We start from the raw sequence: 21,134 nt of genomic DNA on the forward strand, positions 1-21,134 counted from the left end.
CAAGCTGGGGTGGCCATGGGACTCAGTTCTGTATAAAGATTTAGTATAAAGATTATACCACAAATAAAAAAATTGGCAAAAATACATTACCAATAAAAATCCGTTTCCTAGTCCAACAGGAGGCAAGGTGCTGCAGGGATGAGGAAGAGAGAATTGGGAAATGATTTGCAAGCAGATGTCACTAAGTGGGGCTTCTGGAAAAGCTCTTTAAAGGGAACTGACATATCTTTTATAGTTTGCTCTTTTGCTTTCTCCATCTGATGGCAGCAGCAGCCTGTCTAGAGTGGCTGCTGCCATTATGCTGGCTGCAGCAAGGAGGCACACCCCATGGAGCTGGTGGGAGCCAGGGACAAGTGGGAGCCCTGCACCTTCCAGATTGGTGGGGCAGGAGCTTCCCTGGTGCAGCCACAGCTGCAGCTGCCCAAGTTGTGACCGTGGAACCAGGCCTCCTACTCCATGGAGCAGGCAGGAGCCCCGCCCCGTGGGCACAGCTGCAGCCTCCCAAACCACAGCTGCAGACTCAGGAATCTCTGCACTCTCGGGGGTCCAGGAAGGCCCCCATGCCCTTGCAGGCTCAGAAGTGCCTGCTCCCACTGCCTAGCTTCTCCCTGCTGTTGGTGCCTGCTCCGATCTCAGAGCAAAGTCAGGCCCAAGTCACAGCTTGGCCAGGTGTGCACACACTTTTGGCAGTGTTGACACGCCAGCCCCCCACTGCCTCAGCCCCCTCTGGACTCTGGACACCAATAAGCATAGGAGGGAAACCAAAGGGGTGCTGAGGGCAGTTTCTGGCTGGCCTGCAGGTGCCTCTTGGCACCTACAGCCTGGGTGCCATGAATGGCAGCAGGAGACAGAGAGGCTCCTGGGTGCAAGGGGGCAGACCCTCAGTGAGGCATCACCTTCAGGCCCTCCTTAAGGGAGGGAGGATCTGAAGGCTGGAGTCCTGGCTGCCGGTCCCACAGACCAGAGTGGGAACTTGTGGTGCCTTTTCCAGGCCACTCATGGCCACCCATGGACCAACTGGCATACACTTCCTCCCCTCTGAAGCCCATACAAGCCCCAGGCTCAGCCAAAACTGAGCAGACATCAGGATGACCAGCTGCAGAGAGAAGCTACCCACTCCTGGGCCTCCTCTGAGCTACTGTGTCACTCAGTAAAGCTCCTCTTCACCTTGCTTACCCTCCACTTGTCTGCGTACTTCACTCTTCTTGGACGCAGGATAAGAACTTGGGACCTGTGGAAGGCAGGCTGAAGGAGCTACAACACAAACAGGGCTGAAACACACCCTTGCTCGCCTTGTTGTGGGTGAAGAGGAGAGAAGAGCTGCAGCCCTTCAGTGAGCCCAGACCTGGGAGCCCCCTGAGCCAAGGCTGTGACTTCCTTTTTGGGGCCCAGTAGTTCCTGGATTCTCCAAGCTTCCGTGTGCCACCGCATTCCCCAGTGGCAGTCATGGAAGCTGCCTGTGGTGCACCTGGTCTAGCCACAGCCTCACAGAGAGTTGGTGCCCATGCCAGCACCTGGAGCTGCCCACCCCACTGCAGCAGCTGGTGTGCCTGACTGTGCACAGTGGCTGGACCCCTCACTGGCTCACTCACGCACCCCTTGCCACTCCATGCCTGGCTGCCTTTGGCAGGCATGGGATCTAGGGTGGTAGTGTGAGCCGAGCACAGCCTGCCAGGACAAGTGGGAAGAATGAACACAGCAGGCACCAGCAAAACTTGGGCAAAGGTGCCACCAGCCACAGAGATTTCCAGCCAGAAAAGTGATACCCCAAGATCCCTGAAAACTTCTCTTCACCTGGAATGAGGAAGAAATGATGGGAGCTGCAGCAGCCACCCTGAAACCATGAGACAACCTTGAGGGTGGAAGCCATGCGCCTAGAATGACCAAGCAGAAAGATGGCTTTAATGACATTGTGGAGCTCTTCTCCAGCCCACATTGCCTACTTCTACATTGTGCATCACATGTGAAGAAATCAAACACGTATTTTATTTACATCACTACTATCTACATGCAGTGGAACTCAGTGTTTATCTGATGCAGAGTGTCTGCAGAAAATTTACCTGATCATAGAAAAGTACAATAATTGCTAAGAAGAATCGTTTCGTGGTTGATTATTGTTATGTGAAATGGGTTTTAGATACTCCTAAGCCAGAAATATGATTACAAGGTAAAATATGAAAAATTATTTTCTCTATTCCAAACCTGTGATTTCAGATATAATTTTTTGTGCTCTTATCTGATGACAAAGGCAACAGAGATTCATTTACACAAATTTGGAAGCTAATTTTGGAAGAAGACACAAAGGAAAAATAAAAGAAAATCACCTGTAGACGACCCTCCAGGGACAAGCAGTGCTAACATTCACTCTGCTTTCCTCAAGTTATTTTTATTTATATTTACTCACTTAACTAAAACAAGAGCTCTTCCTTCCTTCCTCCCTCCCTCCCTGAATAGACAGTGATTGAAGGCTGGGTACTATTATTTAATACTGCTTCTTTTTTTATTACCCTTATTTACTAAATAATTTTTAAATTTGATTTCTCAGGTCATCAAATATTCATTAACATAATTTTGAACCTGAATAGCAACAATAAAACTAACCTACAATTTTTATATTATGACATATTGTTATGATGTGAATATAATCTCATCAATAATACAACACAACTAACCATCATTGATTAGGCACTTAACTTGTACTTGGTACCCGGGCATGGGAGTTTGCTTTCTATTTTAATCCTTGCAATAATTGTAAGATGAGGACTGTTTCATATCCTCCTTTAACAGGTGAATACAATGAGTAGTAAAGAGGTTGAAGAACTTGTCCAGGGTCTCACAGGTAGTCCGAGGGGCAAAGTAGAGCCTAACATAGGGGCTGTCCCCTGACCATGCCCACATGTGCATCTCCCATTCTGCCACACAGATTTTCTTCATAGTGATTTAAAGCATTTGCCCATTTTCCAGTTGATGTGCTCAGCATTGGACATTTAGTCTTTCTGATCTTTACGACCAGCTTACTTGGCCAATGATACGGTCTCCATTTTATAAATAAGAAAAATGAAGCTGTGAGAGGTCAAACCCTCAAGAAGAGACAGAATCCAGAATGAACCCAGAACTCTGATTCCAAATACCAAGGATGTTGAGGTTTTTAACAAAAGTAATGCATGTCCAAAGTATAAAGGTAAATAACTGAATGAATTTTATGGCGTAAGACAATAGACCCTGCTCACTCTTTCTTCCCTTTATATGGTTTTGCTGTGTCACCCCCAAATCTAATCTTGAATTCCCAAATGTTGCAGGAGGTAATTGAATCATGGGGGCTGGTATTTTTCTGTGCTGTTCTTGTGATAGTGAATAAGTCTTATGAAATCTAATGGTTTTAAAAACGGGAGTTTTCCTGCACAAACTCATTTTGCCTGCTGTCATCCATGTAATACATGACTTGCTCCTCCTTGCCTTCTGCCACGATTCTGAAGCCTCCCCAGCCATGTGGAACTGTAAGTCTATTAAACATTTTTCCTATATAAATTGCCCAGTCTCAGGTATGTCTTTATTAGCAGTGTGAAAATGAACTAATATGGTAAATTAGTACTGGGAGTAGGGTGCTGCTGAGAAGATACCCAAAAATGTGGAAGCGACTTTGGAACTGGGTATCAGACAGATGTTGGAACAGTCTGGAGGGCTCAGAAGAAGGCAGGAAAATGTGGGAAAGTTTGGAACTCCATAGAGACTTGTTGAATGGCTTTGACCAAAATACTGATAATGATATGGACAATGAAATCCAGGCTGAGGTGGTCTCAGATGGAGATGAGGAACCTGTTGGGAACTGGAGCAACGGTGACTCTTGTTATGTTTTAGCAAAGAGACCAGTGGCATTTTGCCCCTACTCTAGAGATTTGTGGAACTTTGAACTTGAAGAGATGATTTAGGGTATCCAGTGGAAGAAATTTCTAGCAGCAAAGCATTCAAGAGGTTACTTGGGTGCTGTTAAAGGCATTCAGTTTTAAAGGGGAAACAGAGCATAAAAGTTTGGAAAATTTGCAGCCTGACAATGCAATAGAAAAGAAAATCTATTTTCTGAGGAGAAATTTAAGCCAGCTGCAGAAATTTGCATAAGTAATGAGAAGCCCAATGTTAATCCCCAAGACAATGGGGAAAATGTCTCCAGGGCAGGTCAGAAGTCTTCAGAGCAGCCCCTCCCATCACAGGCCCAGAGGCCTAAGAAGAAAAAGTGGTTTTGTGGGCCTGGCCCACAGTCCCTATGCTGTATGTAGCCTAGGGACTTGGTGCCCTGCATCCCAGCTGCTCCAGCCATGGCTGAAAGGGGCTAATATAGAGCTTGGATTGTGGCTTCAGAGGGTGGAAGCCCCAAGCCTTGGCAGCTTCCATGTGGTGTTGAGCCTGCGAGTGCACGGAAGTCAAACATTGGAGTTTGGGAACCTCTGCCTAGATTTCAGAAGTTGTATGGAAATGCCTGGATGGCCAGGCAGAGGTATGCTGCAGGGGTGGGGCCCTCATGGAGAACCTCTGCCAGGGCAATGTGAAAGGAAAATGTGGGATTGGAGCACCCACACAGAGTCCCTACTGGGGCATCGCCTAGTGGAGCTATGAGAAGAGGGCCACTGTACTCCAGACCCCTGAATGGTAGATCCACTGACAGCTTGCACCATGCACCTGGAAAAGCTGCAGACACTCAATGCCAGCCCATGAAAGCAGTCAGAAGGGGGGCTGTGCTCTTCAAAGGCACAGGGGTAGAGTTGCCCAAGACTAGGGGAACTCACCTCTTGTATCACCATGACCTGGATGTGAGACATGGAATCAAAAGACATCATTTTGGAGCTTTAAGATTTGACTGCGCTGCTGGATTTTGGGTTTGCATGGAGCCTGTAGCCCCTCTTTTTTGACCAATTTCTCCCATTTGGAATGGCTGTATTTACCCAATGCCTGTACCCTCATTGTATCTAGGAAGTAACTAACTTGCTTTTAATTTTACAGGCTTATAGGAAGAAGGGACTTGCTTTGTCTCAGATGAGACTTGGGACTGTGGACTTTTGAGTTAATGCTGAAATGAGTTAAGACTTTGGGGGACTATTGGGAAGGCATGATTGATTTTGAAATGTGAGGACGTGAGATTAGGGTGTGGCTGGGGGAATGATGTGATTTGACTGTGTTCCCACCCAAATCTTATCTTGAATTCTCACGTGTTGTGGGAGGGACACGGTGGGAGGTCATTGAATCCTGGTGGCGGGTCTTTCCCGTGTGCTGTTCTTGTGATAGTGAATAAGTCTCATGAGATCTGATGGTTTTAAAAACAGGAGTTTCCCTGCACATGCTCTTTCTCTTTGCCTGCCACCATCCATGTAAGACGTGACTTGCCCCACCTTGCCTCTGCCATGATTGTTGAGGCCTCCCCAGTCATGTGGAACTGTAAGTCCATGAAACCTTTCTCCTGTATAAATTACCCAGTCTCTGGTATGTTTTATCAGCAGCATTAAAATAGGCTAATACACCCTTCATTTCTTTTTCCAGAAACAAGTACTTTCAATTGTTTTGCTATTTCCTATGATTTTAACATTTATATTTCTAAAGGAACATTTGCAACTTCTCAATGGTTTGTTAATTTTACATATTGACCTTCTACTATGGAGATGAGGACTCAACTCTCCTCCTCACATGTATATACACACACACATTCTTCCTCTTTTTCCAGATATCTAATACAATTCAAGCACAATTTTAAGTAAATATTTGGCATTTACAACATTATAACTAATAACTAATACATTTTTATTTAAGGTTGAGCCATACAGTGCACTTGAATTAAATTTCCTTCCTGGTGTACCTTTTTGTATTTCTTAGAGTTAATAACTGGCTTGTATAAAAAGGACTCATCTTTTGTAAATGTACACAAGTATTTATGGATGAAATTATATGGTATCTGGGATTGGCTTCAAAATACCCTGGAAGGGTTCCTGGATATGATAGAGTGACAGAGGTTGAGTCTACACTTTCAACTTAAACAACTAGAGAGCTGGCCAAATTACAGGGAACAGCTATTCTCAGACAGGCAACAGACGGCACAGGACCATGAATAAATGGAGCAGAACCACAGTTGCCTTTGATTAGTGCCCAGAGGCAGTTTTAGGTCTGCAGATCAGGGAGGGGAAACCCAAACAGAGGCCCCAAGTCTGGATGGGTTGAGGAGACAGACAATAAACTGAGACAACTAGAATTTATGAGACAGAATACTGAACAGGAAGGTGAGGTAGAGAGAGAAAGAACACTCGATAGCAACAGAGGGGCCTCCATAAGCCTTTGAGTGATGATCTGTGCATACAGAGAGGAAACTATCAGAGCAGGAAAAAAAACCACGAAACAGTAGTTCCAAGCAATTCCCAAAATTCACAAAGAGCCAGAAATATTTCATCCTCCTTCTGGTGTGTGATAGATCAGCTAGAGCTCTCTGATGGAAATTGCTGGTATTGGTCCTTTCTTACATTGTTATAAAGAAATACCTGAGACTGGGTAATTTATAAAGGAAAGAGGCTTAATTAGCTCGTGGTTCCACAGGCTATACAGGAAGCAAGATGCTGGCATCTGCTCCGCTTCTAGGGAGGTCTCAGGAAACCAAATCATGGCAGAAGGAGAAGGGGAACAGGCATGTCTCACATGCCAGGAGCAGGAGCAAGTGGGGTTGGTGGGGGTGGGTGCTACACACTTTCAAGCACAACAGATCTTGCGAGCACTCACTCGCTATTGTGAGGACAGTACCAAAGGGGACCGGGCAAAACCATTCATGAGAAATGGTTTTCTCATGATCCAATCACCTCCCACCAGGCCTCACCTCCAACATTGGAGATTACAGTTCAACATGAGATGTGGTGCACATGGACCCAAACCATATCATTGCCTTAATACTGGGAATAAATTAACTCTGGACCTAACCATGACAAGGCTAAAGACCAAGTCTCAACAAATCTGTAGAGACAAAAAGTCTCTAGGGCTGGGATGAGGGTAGGCAGGAACATAAAGTTTTAGGGGAGTGACTATAAGCAGATACAAGATTTTTGAAAGAGTAATAAAATTTCTTGAAAATGAGATTATAGTTTCGATTGCACAACTCTCAAAATACCAAAGTTAAACTGTTCACTTTAAATGGGTGAACTCTAGAATATATAAATTACATCTCAAGCTGTTAAAAGAAAAAATAAAGCCTTAATCAATTCAACTGATCCAAATAGACTTCACAGCATGCCAGAACAAAACCCAAAACTATTTACCATTATCCAATAAAATCCAACACCCAATAATGTATGCAAGCAATAAAAAATCCCCAGACATGCAAAGAAGCAGGAAAAGATTACCCATATGCATAACAAAAGTTCATCAACAGTAACTGACCTGGAAGTGACAGAAATGAAAGAATTCACAAGTGAGGACATTGCAACAACAAATAAGCATTGCCATATTTGTTGGCAAATTGGCAACCAGAGGAAAATTGGAGGAAAAAATAGGACTATGATGACGAGAGAAATGGAAGACAGAAAAAGGAATCACGCCACTTCCAGTTTCAGTCCCAACATGTAAAGAGCTGGGAAGTTGGTGCTCCCACTCACAGGACAAGCAAAAAGTTGAGAAAACTGAAAATCAGTGTCTTTTCTTGGACCCATCTGAGAACTGAGATCACAAAGCCAGCCATTACCTCCAAATCTGGAAAGACAAGCTCACCTATAGCATCACAGCTGAGACCTGCTTATCTGGAGTTAGAAGCTGCTGGAACCATAACCAGTAAGAAAACTTCATGGTCATTTTGATGAATTGCTGAGGGCTGAAAGTAGACTCCCATAACTTGCCCTGTAAGAAATGTTAGAAGTTCAGGAAGAAACTTTAAGGGCCTAGAGTCTTAGGGAGGCCCTCATACTTTGTTTGGTTTTACCGATAGCAACCTCACCAGATGCTCAAGATAGGGATAAGAGAAATCCCCCAGTGGCTCCGGGAGAAAGAGTAGAAAAGCAAGCATTGTATAATAGGCCTGAAGCATCTGCATGACTTTAACAGACCTTATCCCCTTCCCCACCACACCGCGAGAGGGAAGACATTTTCCTGGCTCTAGCCCCCTCAGTCTTTCCTGTCTCACTTGACGGAACTGAAGAGAAGCTAAGAAACACTTGTAAAGGTCACAGCTTGGAGACAGAGAAGACTGGGAATACATTAAGTCTATCATAGCCAGAAGCTCTTCCAGAATATTTTGAAGCCAATCCCAGATAACATATAATTTCATCCATAAATATTTGTGTGCATCTCCAAAAGATGAGTCCTTTTTTACAAGCCAACTATTAACTCTAATAAAAACAAGAAGTTACACAAAGAAGGAAATGTATTTAATTCAAATGCACTATATGGCTCAGCTAAACATAAAAATTTATTAGTTATTCATGTTGTAAATGTGAAATATTTACTTAAAACTGTGCTTTAATTGCATTAGATAACTAGAGAGAGGAAGGGTGTGTGTGTGTGTGCGCACACATGCATGTGTATAAGAAGGAGAGTTGAGTCATCATCTCCATAGTAGAAGGTCAATATATAAAAGAGGATAAAAGGGATATAAGTACAGCCCCAAAATCATTTTAAGTACAGCCCCAAAATCATTTTAAGTACAATTGATATTTTAAGAGAGGAGATAAAAGAGAGTAAGAGAAAATGATTAATCAAAACCAGAGAAAGGAGAAAAAGGGAAGGGAGGGAAACAAGCAATTCAGTAGTGAATGGAAAACACTTGCAAACATCGCTGATATTAATCCAACTATACTAATAAGCACTTAAAATGTGAATGGACTAAAAACATCTATTAGAGATTGTCAGATGCATTTTTTAAAAAGATCCAAATATATGTTGTCTACCAGAAACCCACTCTAATTATAAAAATGGAGACAGGTTAAAAGTAAATGGAAAAGTAAATGGATGGAGAAAGATATACCTTGCTAACACTAACTGAAAGAGAGCTGGGATAGCTATATTGCCTTGAGGCAAAACAGACTTCAGAACAAGGAAATTTAACAAGGAAAAAGAAGCAGAATACATATGATAAACGGATCAATTCATCACCATATATAAGGTGTAATATGATAGAACTGCAAGGAAAAATTTACACAATATTTTTAACAATATATGCAAATTCAACATACACAAATCCACTACTATAGTTGGAAACTTCAACACCCCTCCTTCAGTAATTCATAGATCAAGCTGGCAAGAAATTGGTAAGAATATAGTTGGCCTGAACAGCATTCTCAATCAAGTTGATCTAACAGTTACAGAATAATCTCTCCTACAAGTACAGAATATAAAATCTTCTCAACTTTGCTTGAAACATTCACCAAGATAGGCCACATAACGACAAACTTAATGGCTGGGCGTGGTGGCTCATTCCTGTAATCCCAGCACTTTGGGAGGCCGAGGCAGGCAGATCACGAGGTCAGGAGTTCAAGACCAGCCTGGCCAACATACTGAAATCCCATCTCTACTAAAAATACAAAAAATTACCCAGGCACAGTGGCAGGCATCTGTAATCCCAGCTACTCAGGAGGCTGAGGTGGGAGAATTGCTTGAACCCGGGAGGCGGAGGTTTCAGTGAGCCAAGATTGCACCACTGCACTTCAATCCCGGGTGACAGTGTGAGACTCCATCTCAGGAAAAAAAAAAAAAAAAAAAAAAGACAAAATAATAGAAATTATACAAAATATGCTCTCAGATCACCATAGAATCAAACTAGAAATCAATAAAAGGGAAATAAATAGAATATACCATAATATATGCAGATTAAATAACACATTTCTAAACAACACATGGGACAATGAAGTCTCAAGAGAATGGTAAAAATATTTTGAACCACATGAAAATGAAAATACAACTTACCCCAATTTGTGTATTGCAGTTAAAGTAGTGCCCAAAGGAAAATTTATACTATTAAATGCATAAATAAAAAAAGAATAAAGACCTAAAATTAATAATCTAAGCTTCCACCTTAGGATACTAAAGAAAAATGAGCAATTTAAGGCTAAAGCAATCAGAAAAAAATGATAATAAAAAATAGAGCAAAAATCAGCAAAGATGAAAACAATAGAGAACATTTTATGAAACCAGAAGCTGGTTCTCTGAAAACATCAATCTAATTGACAAATAGCTAACCCGACTAACCAAAAACAAAAAAAAACAAACAAAAAAAAAAGAAAATATGCAAATCACCAATATCAGAAATTAAAGAGCAGTCTCACTATTGATCCCATGGACAGTAAAAGCATCATAAAAGAATGCTGTGACCAACCCTATGCCCATAATTTTGGTAACTTAGGTGAAATGAATGAATCCCTTGAAAGACACAAACTACAAAAATTCACACAACGTGAAGGAGATAAACTAAATAAACCTGTATCTATTAAAGAAACTTAATCTATAATTGGTACCCTTCCAAGAAAAGAAAGCCCCAGATTCGGATCATTTTACTGGTGAATTTTAGTAAACGTTTAAGGAAGAAATAATATCAATTTTCCATAATCTCTTCTAGGAAATAAAAGCAGAAAGAATATTTCCTAACTCACATGGTGACTGTAACTGTAATATAAAAAACAGATAAAGAAAATACAAGAAAGGAAAACTAGAGACCTATATCTCACATGAACATAGATGAACAAATCCTGAAAAATATATTTACACATTAAATCCAATAATTTATAAAAAGAGGCCGGGCGCGGTGGCTCAAGCCTGTAATCCCAGCACTTTGGGAGGCCGAGACAGGCGGATCACAAGGTCAGGAGATCGAGACCATCCTGGCTAACACAGTGAAACCCCGTCTCTACTAAAAATACAAAAACTTAGCCGGGCGAGGTGGCAGGCGCCTGTAGTCCCAGCTACTCGGGAGGCTGAGGCAGGAGAATGGCGTGAACCCGGGAGGCGGAGCTTGCAGTGAGCTGAGATCCGGCCACTGCACTCTAGCCTGGGTGACAGAGCGAGACTCCATCTCAAAAAAAAAAAAAAAAAAAAGAATGATATACCATGACCAAGTGGGATTTATTCCCTATGCAAGGCTGGTTCAACATTCTGAAATCATTAAATGGAATACATCACGTCAACAGGCTAAAGAAAAAAAATCCTATCAATTGATACTGAAATGTATTTGATGAAATTCAATAAACACATATGATAAAATCTCTCAGCACAATATAGACAGGCACTTCCTCAACTTGATAAAAAATACTTACACAAAAAACTTATATCTAATCTCATACTTAAATAATGAGAAATTGGATGCCTCCTCTTCAAATCAAGAATAAGGCAAAGATGGCCAGACGCAGTGGCTCATGCCTGTAATCCCAGCACTTTGGGAGGCTGAGGCAGATGGATCACGAGGTCAGGAGATCGAGACCATCCTGGCTTACATGATGAAACCCCGTCTCTACTAAAAAATACAAAAAATTAGCTGGGTGTGGTGGTGGGCGCCTGTAGTCCCAGCTACTTGGGAGGCTGAGGCAGGAGAATGGCGTGAACCTGGGAGGCAGAGCTTGCAGTGAGCTGAGATCTGGCCACTGCACTCCAGCCTGGGACACAGTGAGTCTCCATCTCAAAAAAAAAAAAAAAAAGAATAAGGCAAAGATGTACTCTTACTACTTCTATTCAATATCATATGGGAATCCTAGCTAGTGTAATAAGACAAGAAAAGGAAATAAAACATATACAAATTGGAAAGGAATAAATAAAATTGTCTTTGTTCTCAGATGACAATTTAATTGTCTGTATAGAACAATTCAGAACTGACCAAAAACAAACAAACAAAAAACCCCTAAAACTAATTGGTGAGAATAGTAAGGTTGCAGGATACAAGGCTAATGTTCAAAAATTGACTGCTTTCCTATATATCAGAAATAAATTATTGGAATTTGAAATGTTAAAAATGCCATTTAAAATACCACCAAAATAATAAAATGATCAGGTTTAAATCTAAAAATATGTACAGGATCTATATGAAGAACGTATAAAACTCTGATGAAGGAAATCAAAAGATCTAGGCAAATGGATGAGTAATATTTTATATTCATGATTTGGAAGATTCAATACTATGGAAATGTCAGTTCTTCCCAACCTGACCTATGGAATCTATAGATCTATACAGAATATCAATCAAAACTCCAGCAAGTTATTTTGCAGATAATGACAAACTGATCCTAAAGTTTATATGGAATGCCAAAAGACCTACAGAGTCAAAACAATACTAAAGAAAAACAACGCTGGAGAACTCATACGAATTTCAAGGTTTATTATATAGCTACAATAATCAAGATAGTGTGGTATTGGTGAAGGAACAGGCACACAGATCACTGGAACAGAACAGACAGCCCAGAAATAGACCCACACAAATATAGCTAACTGACCTTTGACAAATTCCGATTATAAGGACATTCTAGAAAAGGCAAAACCTCTAGAGATAGTAAAATGATCAGTGATTGCCAGCGGTTCAGGTGGAGGAGGTAAAGATTGAACATGTGGAACACAGGAAGTTGTTTAGGGTAGTAAAACTACTTTGTATGATACTGTAATTATGGATACATGGCAATATGTGCTCGTTAAAATGATTATATATCATTTTATACAAATTTATATCATTTTATACAATCATTTTAACAAATACGTAGTGCCATGTCAATGCAAAATTGACTTTATCATATGCAGATTAAAAAAATCATTTAAGAAATCCAGAGAATTCTAGGAAGCAATGCAGAATGTGTCAAAATAATCTAACTGCATTTCAAATGTAAGAAACAACTTCACTGAAGAGGTTGGAAGAAAAAGATGCTGACCTAAGTAACTTTGGAAATGAGTGAAGTCTTTAAATGCAAAAGAAACTGCACATAAGCACTCTACTGAGAAAGTTGTTTCCCACATGGGTCCAGGTTATCAAAACCCTGATGATGCTCCACACATGTACTGGACCTGACCACTTAAGTAAATGGCTGGGAAATGATGGGAGCCACGTTTTTCACTGTTGGAATGGAGAGGAGAAGGGCCAGGTGTGGTGGCTTATACCTGTAATCCAAGCACTTTGCAGGCCAAGGCGGGAGGATCATTTGAGTCTTGGAGTTTGAGATCAGCCTGGACAACATAGTGGGAATCCATCCCTACAGAAACAAACAAACAAACAAAACTAGCTAGGTGCAGTGGCATGCACCTGTAGTCCCAGTTACTTGGGAGGTTGAGGTATGAGGATCACTTAAACTCAGAAAATCAAGGCTGCAATAAACTGTGATTGTACCACTGCACTCCAGTCTGGGTGACAGAATAAGACCATGTCTCAAAAAAAGAATAATAAAAAAGAAAAGGGGAGAAGGCCAGAATGATCCATGTGGCAATAGATTCGTGTTAGAGACATCAGTAAATTCATAGTCAGCATAATATAGACACAGATTATTACGTATGAAAATATTAATGGACACATGTATATAAACAGGTTAGTAAGCACACATATACTTTCTTGCTCTGTCAGCTTAGAGGGCCTAGAAGTAACAACACTCCAGTAGCAATAAGCACATCTAGGGCTCAGAGTTTAGTTTCTAATACCATTCTCCAACAAAAGGAATCAGACTCCTTGGAGAATGTCTGATTCTAGGACTGGAAACATAAAAGATGAGAATCTTTTCTAGTGCTTATCTTTTATAATGCTCACCTTTTAGACCATCTTCTAGTGCCAGAAAATAAGCAAGTACTCAGAAAAACTTAAAAATCTGCACTCATGGGGTTATGTTAAAGGGATATGGGAGACAATAGAAAGAGCTCCCAATGTTGAAAGCTGGAACAATTAGAGCAACAAATTATTATTGGATTATAACTCAAAGTATAAAATAAATATCCATGAGTCCACACCAATAGAAATAAATAATTGAAAAAATAAATGGAGAGGAGATCATCTCCCATGCAGAATTCCAAATTATCTATGTAGACACTTTACCCTCAAGGAGGTAGACTTACGTCCCCATTCCTTAAATGTGTGCTGCTCATAGTGACTTCCTTCCAAAGAGTGCAGTGTGGAAATGTGGAGGACAAAGCTGTCCCCAGTTGACCCCTGCCAGGTTTGACCTCACTCCCAAATTCCCACGGCAGGATTTTTGTATGTGTGTCTTACAACTTGTATTTACCAATTATTTATTTTTGTGTTAGTCAATGCAACTAGATCAAACTCCTTGAAGACAGAATACACAGAATACACAGGGAGCTGAGCCCCCAGAGAGGCTTAGTAAATTTCTCAACTTTGCCCCACTTTTAAGTAACAAAGCCCAAACCTGAGCTCAAGTCCTCTAAATCCAAGTTCCTTGGAGCTTCTCTCTCATGAGTAGGCTTCTGTGTGAAGATATAGCCCTTCAAGAAAACAGCCTTCACCTAGAATGGCAAAAGGAATGAAAGAAACACTTCATTATCACATTGCTGTAAGGAAATACATGAGCCTGGCTAATTTATAAAGAAAAGAGGTTAAATTGACTCACAGTTCCACATGACTGGGAAGGCCTCACGAAACTTACAATCATGGCAGAAGGCGAAGGAGAAGAACAGCACCTTCTTCGCAGGGCAGCAGGAAGGAGAAGGAGTGCCAGCAGGGGAAATGCCAGACACTTATAAAACATCAGATCTCATGAGACTCGCTCACGAGAACAGTATGGGGGAAACCACTCCCATGATCCAATTACCTCCACCTGGTCCTGCCCTTGACATGCGGGGATTATGGGGATCACAATTCAAGGTGAGATTTGGGTGGAACACAGAGCCAAAACATATCAGATGGATTTTTGTAAAGATGTTAAAATATAATAAAATAAATAAGCTACCTTATTGCACACCAACATTTCATCAGACATTATAGACATAATATCTAGTATCTTCACTCTTTACAACATCCCTACTGTAAAATAAGGCATCAGGACCTTTGTTTTACAGATACAGAGATTGAAGTTCAGAGTGGTAAAATGAATGCTAAAAAGCTGTAGAGCCACAATTTAAACCTGGTCAATCTGACTCCAGAAACACAGGCTTTCCCCAACACATGCTGGCATTTTTTGTGCAGTGAGTTTACGAAAGGTAAATCAGTAGTTAGTCTTTCTCTATTAACATAAGGAGTTGTAATTAGGTTCAAATGCTAGATTTTGAGCAGCTTGGGCACCTCCTGTTGTTGCTAACAGCCTCTTCAATCAGGCTTCAGCCTATAATTTTGAGCCATTTTTTTGAAATCTTTGCATGCAACCTACTTTCAACTACGCATAATTCTAGTAGAGCCCTTGTAGAAACAGGAAATTATCAGAAATGCAGACAATTACCTTAAAAAGCTGGAGAAGGACATAGATGTGGTGGACTTTACAGATCCAATTGTATCTGCTTGCCAAGAACACATGGCCATCAAGCAGTGGTGCAGGATGAGAACTCCAGTCTGCTTATTCCCAAGACCATGCATTCTCCACTCTGCTGCCCTGTGTGTAAAAATCACTCCTCTTTCTCTGTCCTCACTCGAAGCCCACTGGACCTTCTGATGGATGGGAAAACTGGCACCATCATCTCTTCTCTCCTGCATTCAAACTGTTTACCTGCACCTTCCTGCCAGTGTAGCCATGTAGTCAAGTGGCAACTGAAGACGGTGCACAGCTGCTGTCCCCTGGGAGAAATGCAACCCCAGCAAAGGTCCTTGTCACGGTGCTGCATCCATGCTGATGGGAAACGGCAAATAAGACTTGGTCTTCTGGTTGCCAATGGAAATGGGACATCCAAGGCAGATAGCATTTTAGTTAGAAGATTCAGGATTCCTCCTGTATAGGTGGTTTGATTACAGGCAAATTCTTTAAACTCTGAGTCTCAGCTTCCTTGGCAGTAAAATGGGAATATGGATACTCACCTTGCTGGGGATATTAGTGACCATTAAAAAGTAGGTTAAAGTTGTTGGAAAGGTCTAGCAGCAACTCCCAAGTGAAAGATATGTGATTTTTTAATCAATCATCCCTTTTTTCCCTTGCTGGTGAGAGGACTCTCATCCTAATCATCCCCTACTGTCAGAAAATACCCATTGTAATTGTACTATTTGCCTGGCTGATACCATGATGTGGCCCAGCCCTAGCGACCCATCACCGGACTCACGCACTGCTGTGTGGATGAGAAGGGTTAGCACTTACACAAGCACTTGATAAAACACAAGCACTTGTATGGAGTCTGTTTATAGGTAACTGTGTGAGGGCTGTTATGTGTCCATGGATCAAGGCCAGGAGAAAGAATAAGGTGTGGGGGCCATAAAGTGTGAATCCTGATTTTGCTATTTATGAGCTTTATGATCTTGTAAAAATCACGTCAGTTTTCTATGCCATTGAATTTCCTCATTTGTAAAATGGGAAAATAACCCTGATTTGAACTGGTGATGGTAGACCCCAGGAGCTGGCACATGTTTTGGCAACTGGAGTGATGGAGGGTGAATCTCTCTATTGAACACCACACAGGGAACAAAACGCAAGACACAATTACAAATAAATGCTTGCTACATAAAGCAAACATGGGTTTTGTTATAAAGAGCTTTGTGCAAAACATATTTATTTTTTTAAGTTCCCTTTATAAAAATAGAATATATAACAAATACAAAACATAACAGCAGAGAATCTGGCTGTCACCGCACAGTCCATACCTTATGCAGCGGAGGATGGGGTGTGGATCGCAGGGTGGGGGTCTCCTCCAGGGCCCTGGGAGGTGTGGCTGAAAGGAAGGAGTGTTTATGTCCTTGTGATATGGAGGAGAGTGGGCCATCTGGAAATTCATGAGACAAGATTAAACCGAGTCCGTGAAAGTCTGCACGCGTTGGGGGCTCTGTGCCTTCTGCATGTGCAATTTATATTTGTGAGTTGTACATTATAAACAGACAACACTGGTGGGCAGGAGAAAATAATCCCTTCTGTCTTCAGATGCTCCCGCGGGGCTTTCCCTGGGGCTAGTCCATGCCCAAGGCCCTCGTGGCCTTTTTGGCATTCAGAAAGTTCTTCTTTTTCCTGGGAGGAACATGCAGCGAAATCTCTGGCTCCTTTGGATTTCTGAATATAAAGAGCTTCTCTCCTGTGTTTAATACATCAATGGTTTCTGCCCCGACAATGGGTACAGGGGCCAGTTCGCCAATGGGCTCCAGTGACAGGTGTGGCCAACTTCCTTTTCCAGAGAATATCATCCTCTCTCTGAGAGGGAGACACGACTTCTTTAATACGCTAAAGAAAGAACAAAAGATCAAATTCAACATTTTTGGCAATGCGCCCGCTGGAGTGTTCTGAGTTCTCCAAAAGAATCTCTCTCTGGGTCCTGAATTCCCCAAGGAATTCCCTTTAAGGAAAGGTTATTTTCCCGCTTGGTCACCAGATTGCTATAGAATTAGCTGAAGCCTGTAACAGTGGTGCACGGTAGTCAGCTCTTCCTGGCTCATGACCACTCCATTTTCAGGAGTTTTTTGGTTTGTTTTGTTTGAGATGGAGTTTCGCTCTTGTTGCCCAGCTGCAGTGCAATGGTGCGACCTTGGTTCATTGCAACCTCCGCCTCCTGGGTTCAAGTGATTCTCCTGCCTCAACCTCCTGAGTAACTGGGACTACCCACGCGTGCCACCATGCCCAGCTAATTTTTGTATTTTTTTTTAATAGAGACGAGGTTTCAGCATGTTGGCCAGGATGGTCTTGATTTCTTGACTTCATGATCCGTCCACCTCGGCCTCTTAAAGTGCTGGGACTACAGGCGTGAGCCACCACACCTGGACCATTTTCAGGGGTTTTGCAATTCCACTGTCGTCATGTTGTTAGTGTGACATCAGATCAGCCATGGTGGGAATACCTACACCATGGACATTGGCAAATGCTACCAATCAGAAACCACTGCCCGCCTCCCCACCAGCCAATTGTTAAACATTTATGAGTACACCTATGGGCCTCACCCTAAAAGCAGGCTGGTGAAACCTGGTTACAAAGCAACAGTTAGAAGTCAGGCAAAATGTGTTTGCCATAGTAGACTGTGGCACACTTTGAGAATGTCCCATAAAAAGGTTGCTGGAATCCTGGCCATGGGCAGTCCAACCCCTGACTCCCAGGCTGCTCTTGATAATAATGGTGACCACCACCAAGAGCCCTATACATCCTGAAAGCCACAGCGCTCGCTCTCTGCCCAAGCAGGGCAGGACAAGGCCATGTCACTGGGGATGCACCTGCTCCATGTCACTGCAGGCTTGCTGACCCTCCCAGAAGGCATGTGGTAGATTCCGCTCCATTGCCATCACCACTAATTACTGCCCTTGCAGCTACTAAATCTGCACAAGGATTCAAACCCAGCTCCGTCTCTCAGCCATGGATCCATGGTGCCTCTAGGCAGAGCAAAGGCCTGCAGAGGGAGCCAGGACAGTGGGACCATCATGTCTCTTGATCTGTATCCACTCCACTTCTATTAGTGCAGCCTAGGAATGTCCCTAATGGAATATTTTAGAGTTCTATAGAACGAATTTAATTTTCTTTATCTAGGACTGCATGTACTTCTCTTGGCCAATATCCTGATCTAACTTATCTAAGACTATATTATGATAACCAGGCTACTAATGGTTCCAAGCTTTTTATCACGAACAATCCATGAAGCTTGGTCTCAGCGCCTTCAACTGAGCTCTGAGAAATTGTGGAAGGGGCAGGACTGAGGTAGACACGTCCCTTGAACAGCCACTGTTTCCGGAGTACACACTGACATCACTGTTTAACCCCCTGTGAATCTACGTGATGTTGCTTTTTGTTTCTACATCTTCGCTAGCTGGAATCACAGGAGACACTGGTCAACACTTTGCAGCAATTTAAGACCACGCACACACTGATATCACTGTTTAACCGCCTATGAATCTACCTGATGTTGCTTTTTGTTTCTACATCTTCCCTAGTTGGAATCACAGGAGACACTGGTCAACACTTTGCAGCAACTTAAGACTACTCTGCCCCTCACTTCCTTCTGTTCTCTAAGTGTGTGATAGCCACAGCTAAGGAAAAAGGCATTGGGGTGAAGGTAAAAAGCGCAAGGCTGGAAGTTTAAGGAAATAAAGGGGGCAGTGAGGCAGCCCCAAATCTCATGGCCAATGTTTACCAGCTGTTGGCCTGGGGCCTCTTGTTGTGACCTCCCTGAGCTTCCATTTTATCATCCCCACTGTCTCAAAGGCTCAGTGCAGCAAGACATGAAAGGGCTTTGTGAACAGTAGCTATAAGGAATTCTTCTAATTACATTCCATTAAAAATAGCCATTAGCTAAAATAAATACAGTAATTTAAATGTTAATAAATACTGAGAACATTCTCTTACTGCTAGCCACAAGCTCATCTTCAGCTTCTAAACTCAGCCCACTGAATAAAGATTTGTGGTCTTCAGGGTCACAAATCTTTGTCTGTTTGCAGCAACCTCCTTTTCCTTGTCATCTCCTGCCTCCCCAGCCCAGCCCACAAGTGGCTTAGCTCACCCGCTCCCCAGCCACATGGGCAGGGGCCCATCATTACCTCTGCTTTCTCTTGCGGGCCCACAGCATCTTTTCTAATCCTCTGCTTATCAGATCTCCTCGCAGTTTGCTGTCGAAGGCTTGCCACCAGCTCTGGTGTTTCCTGCAGGCAAAAACCGAGTCTTATAGTTTCAAAAAGAATAGAATCTTTGGCCAGGTGTGGTGGCACACGCCTGTAATCCCAGCACTTTGGGAGGCCGAGGTGGGCGGATCACCTGAGGTCAGGAGTTCAAGACCAGCCTGGCCAACAAGGTGAAACTCAGTCTCTACTAAAAACTACAAAAATTAGCTGGGTGTGGTAGTGGGCACCTGTAATCCCAGCTACTCAGGAGGCTGAGGCAGGGAGAATTGCTTGAACCCGGGAGGCAGAGGTTGCAGTGAGCCGAGATTGCGCCATTGCACTCTAGCCTGGGCAACAGAGGGAAAGTCCATCTCAAAAAAAAAAAAAAAAGAATAGAATCTTTAAGTGATGAGTAATCCTACCCATCTCTCAATGCCACCTTTGGTTGCCACTAGGACTCCTGCATCCCCAAAGCATTCGCCATTTATTCTTTCACTCATTCACTGCAGATCCATCAAATGCCTTCTCCAGCCTCATGAAGATGCAACCTCTGCCCTCAAGGGGCCAAGTCTAGGGGATCACAGACAGAAGAAAGCTGACTGGGACTGGGGGAGACATTTGAGCAAAGGGAGCCCTTGGGGCACTCACGAAGGAATGGGATCTGTGCGCTGACTTACATACTGGCTGCCTCCCCCACTGGGATGAATGCTCTACGCAGGCAAGGCTTTGTCACTTACCCACTGCATAGCCCTAGTACCTAAGACAGAGGACACAGTGGGAGCTCCACAGGTGCCTTATGCATATACAAATACAGAACTTGGGAAAGCACAGGGGAAGCCTGGAAGGTGGGCTAGGCAGGGAGCCCTAAAGCCACGAAGGTGTGTGGTCCTAGACTGAAGCAGAGGGCATTGGAGAGTGTTGCCCGGGAGAGTGGGAGATGTCAAGTCTATAAAGGAAGTGCTAGACTCATTCCCCTGCCTTGGCGGCTCACACCTGCCCAGCTGGTGGTGGAGATAGAGCCTCTCCCACACTGGGCCAGCAGGCTGTCTCCCAGGAGTCTAACTCCTGGAGCAGAGAAGGGCGGTCCTCTGAAGGCAGCACCCCAGAGAGGACGCCCCGAGTGCTTCCCTGGCCCTGCCCTTGCTGGGGCCTGAGCACTGGCTCTTTCCTGGATTCTGACATGGTCCTCAATACAACCCATTCTTGCTTGGATTAACTATGCAGTTCCTATTGCTTGAAACCCAAGACTCGTAACTGATGTAATGGCCAGATGCCAGGTGCTGGGGACACAAGAATAGTGTATGCCTTGCCCTCAGAGACTGGGTTAGTGGCTTGGGACTCCAGAGTCATCCAGGCTGCCCGGCCATGAGGCTGGGCAAAGAAAGGCCATGCTCATGTCCATGGTGACACTGACCTCAAGCCCTCTGGCCTCGTCCCAGCTTAGCCTGTCCATCTCTCCCCACCAGCCTCCCAAACTAAGCTGGCTGCAGGGGAAGCACCAAAAACAAGGTCCACAGGG

The 21,134-nt window shown here is 43.1% G+C and overlaps 1 protein-coding gene and 1 long non-coding RNA gene across 3 annotated transcripts in view; both read right to left on the reverse strand.

Moving 5' to 3' along the window:
- The window catches only part of LOC103884196, a 59,491-nt gene extending 44,795 nt beyond the window's left edge, over positions 1-14,696 (reverse strand). The window contains exon 1 of the long non-coding RNA XR_004182854.1: positions 14,328-14,696. This is a non-coding gene — a long non-coding RNA (uncharacterized LOC103884196). The remainder of the gene's footprint in view (positions 1-14,327) is intronic.
- A 1,876-nt stretch (positions 14,697-16,572) lies between these two features.
- EVC2 (EvC ciliary complex subunit 2) overlaps positions 16,573-21,134 on the reverse strand; it is a 143,792-nt gene continuing 139,230 nt past the window's right edge. For both annotated transcript variants that reach the window (XM_009206511.4, XM_017958562.3), the window contains 2 exons: positions 19,556-19,657; positions 16,573-17,264 (listed from right to left, as the gene is read on the reverse strand). In XM_009206511.4, coding sequence (XP_009204775.3) covers positions 16,997-17,264; positions 19,556-19,657 — 370 coding nt within the window. In that variant the 3' untranslated portion in view covers positions 16,573-16,996. The remainder of the gene's footprint in view (positions 17,265-19,555; positions 19,658-21,134) is intronic.

The sequence above is a fragment of the Papio anubis genome, chromosome 3 (assembly GCF_008728515.1).
Source record: "Papio anubis isolate 15944 chromosome 3, Panubis1.0, whole genome shotgun sequence".
Taxonomy (NCBI): Eukaryota; Metazoa; Chordata; class Mammalia; order Primates; family Cercopithecidae; genus Papio; species Papio anubis.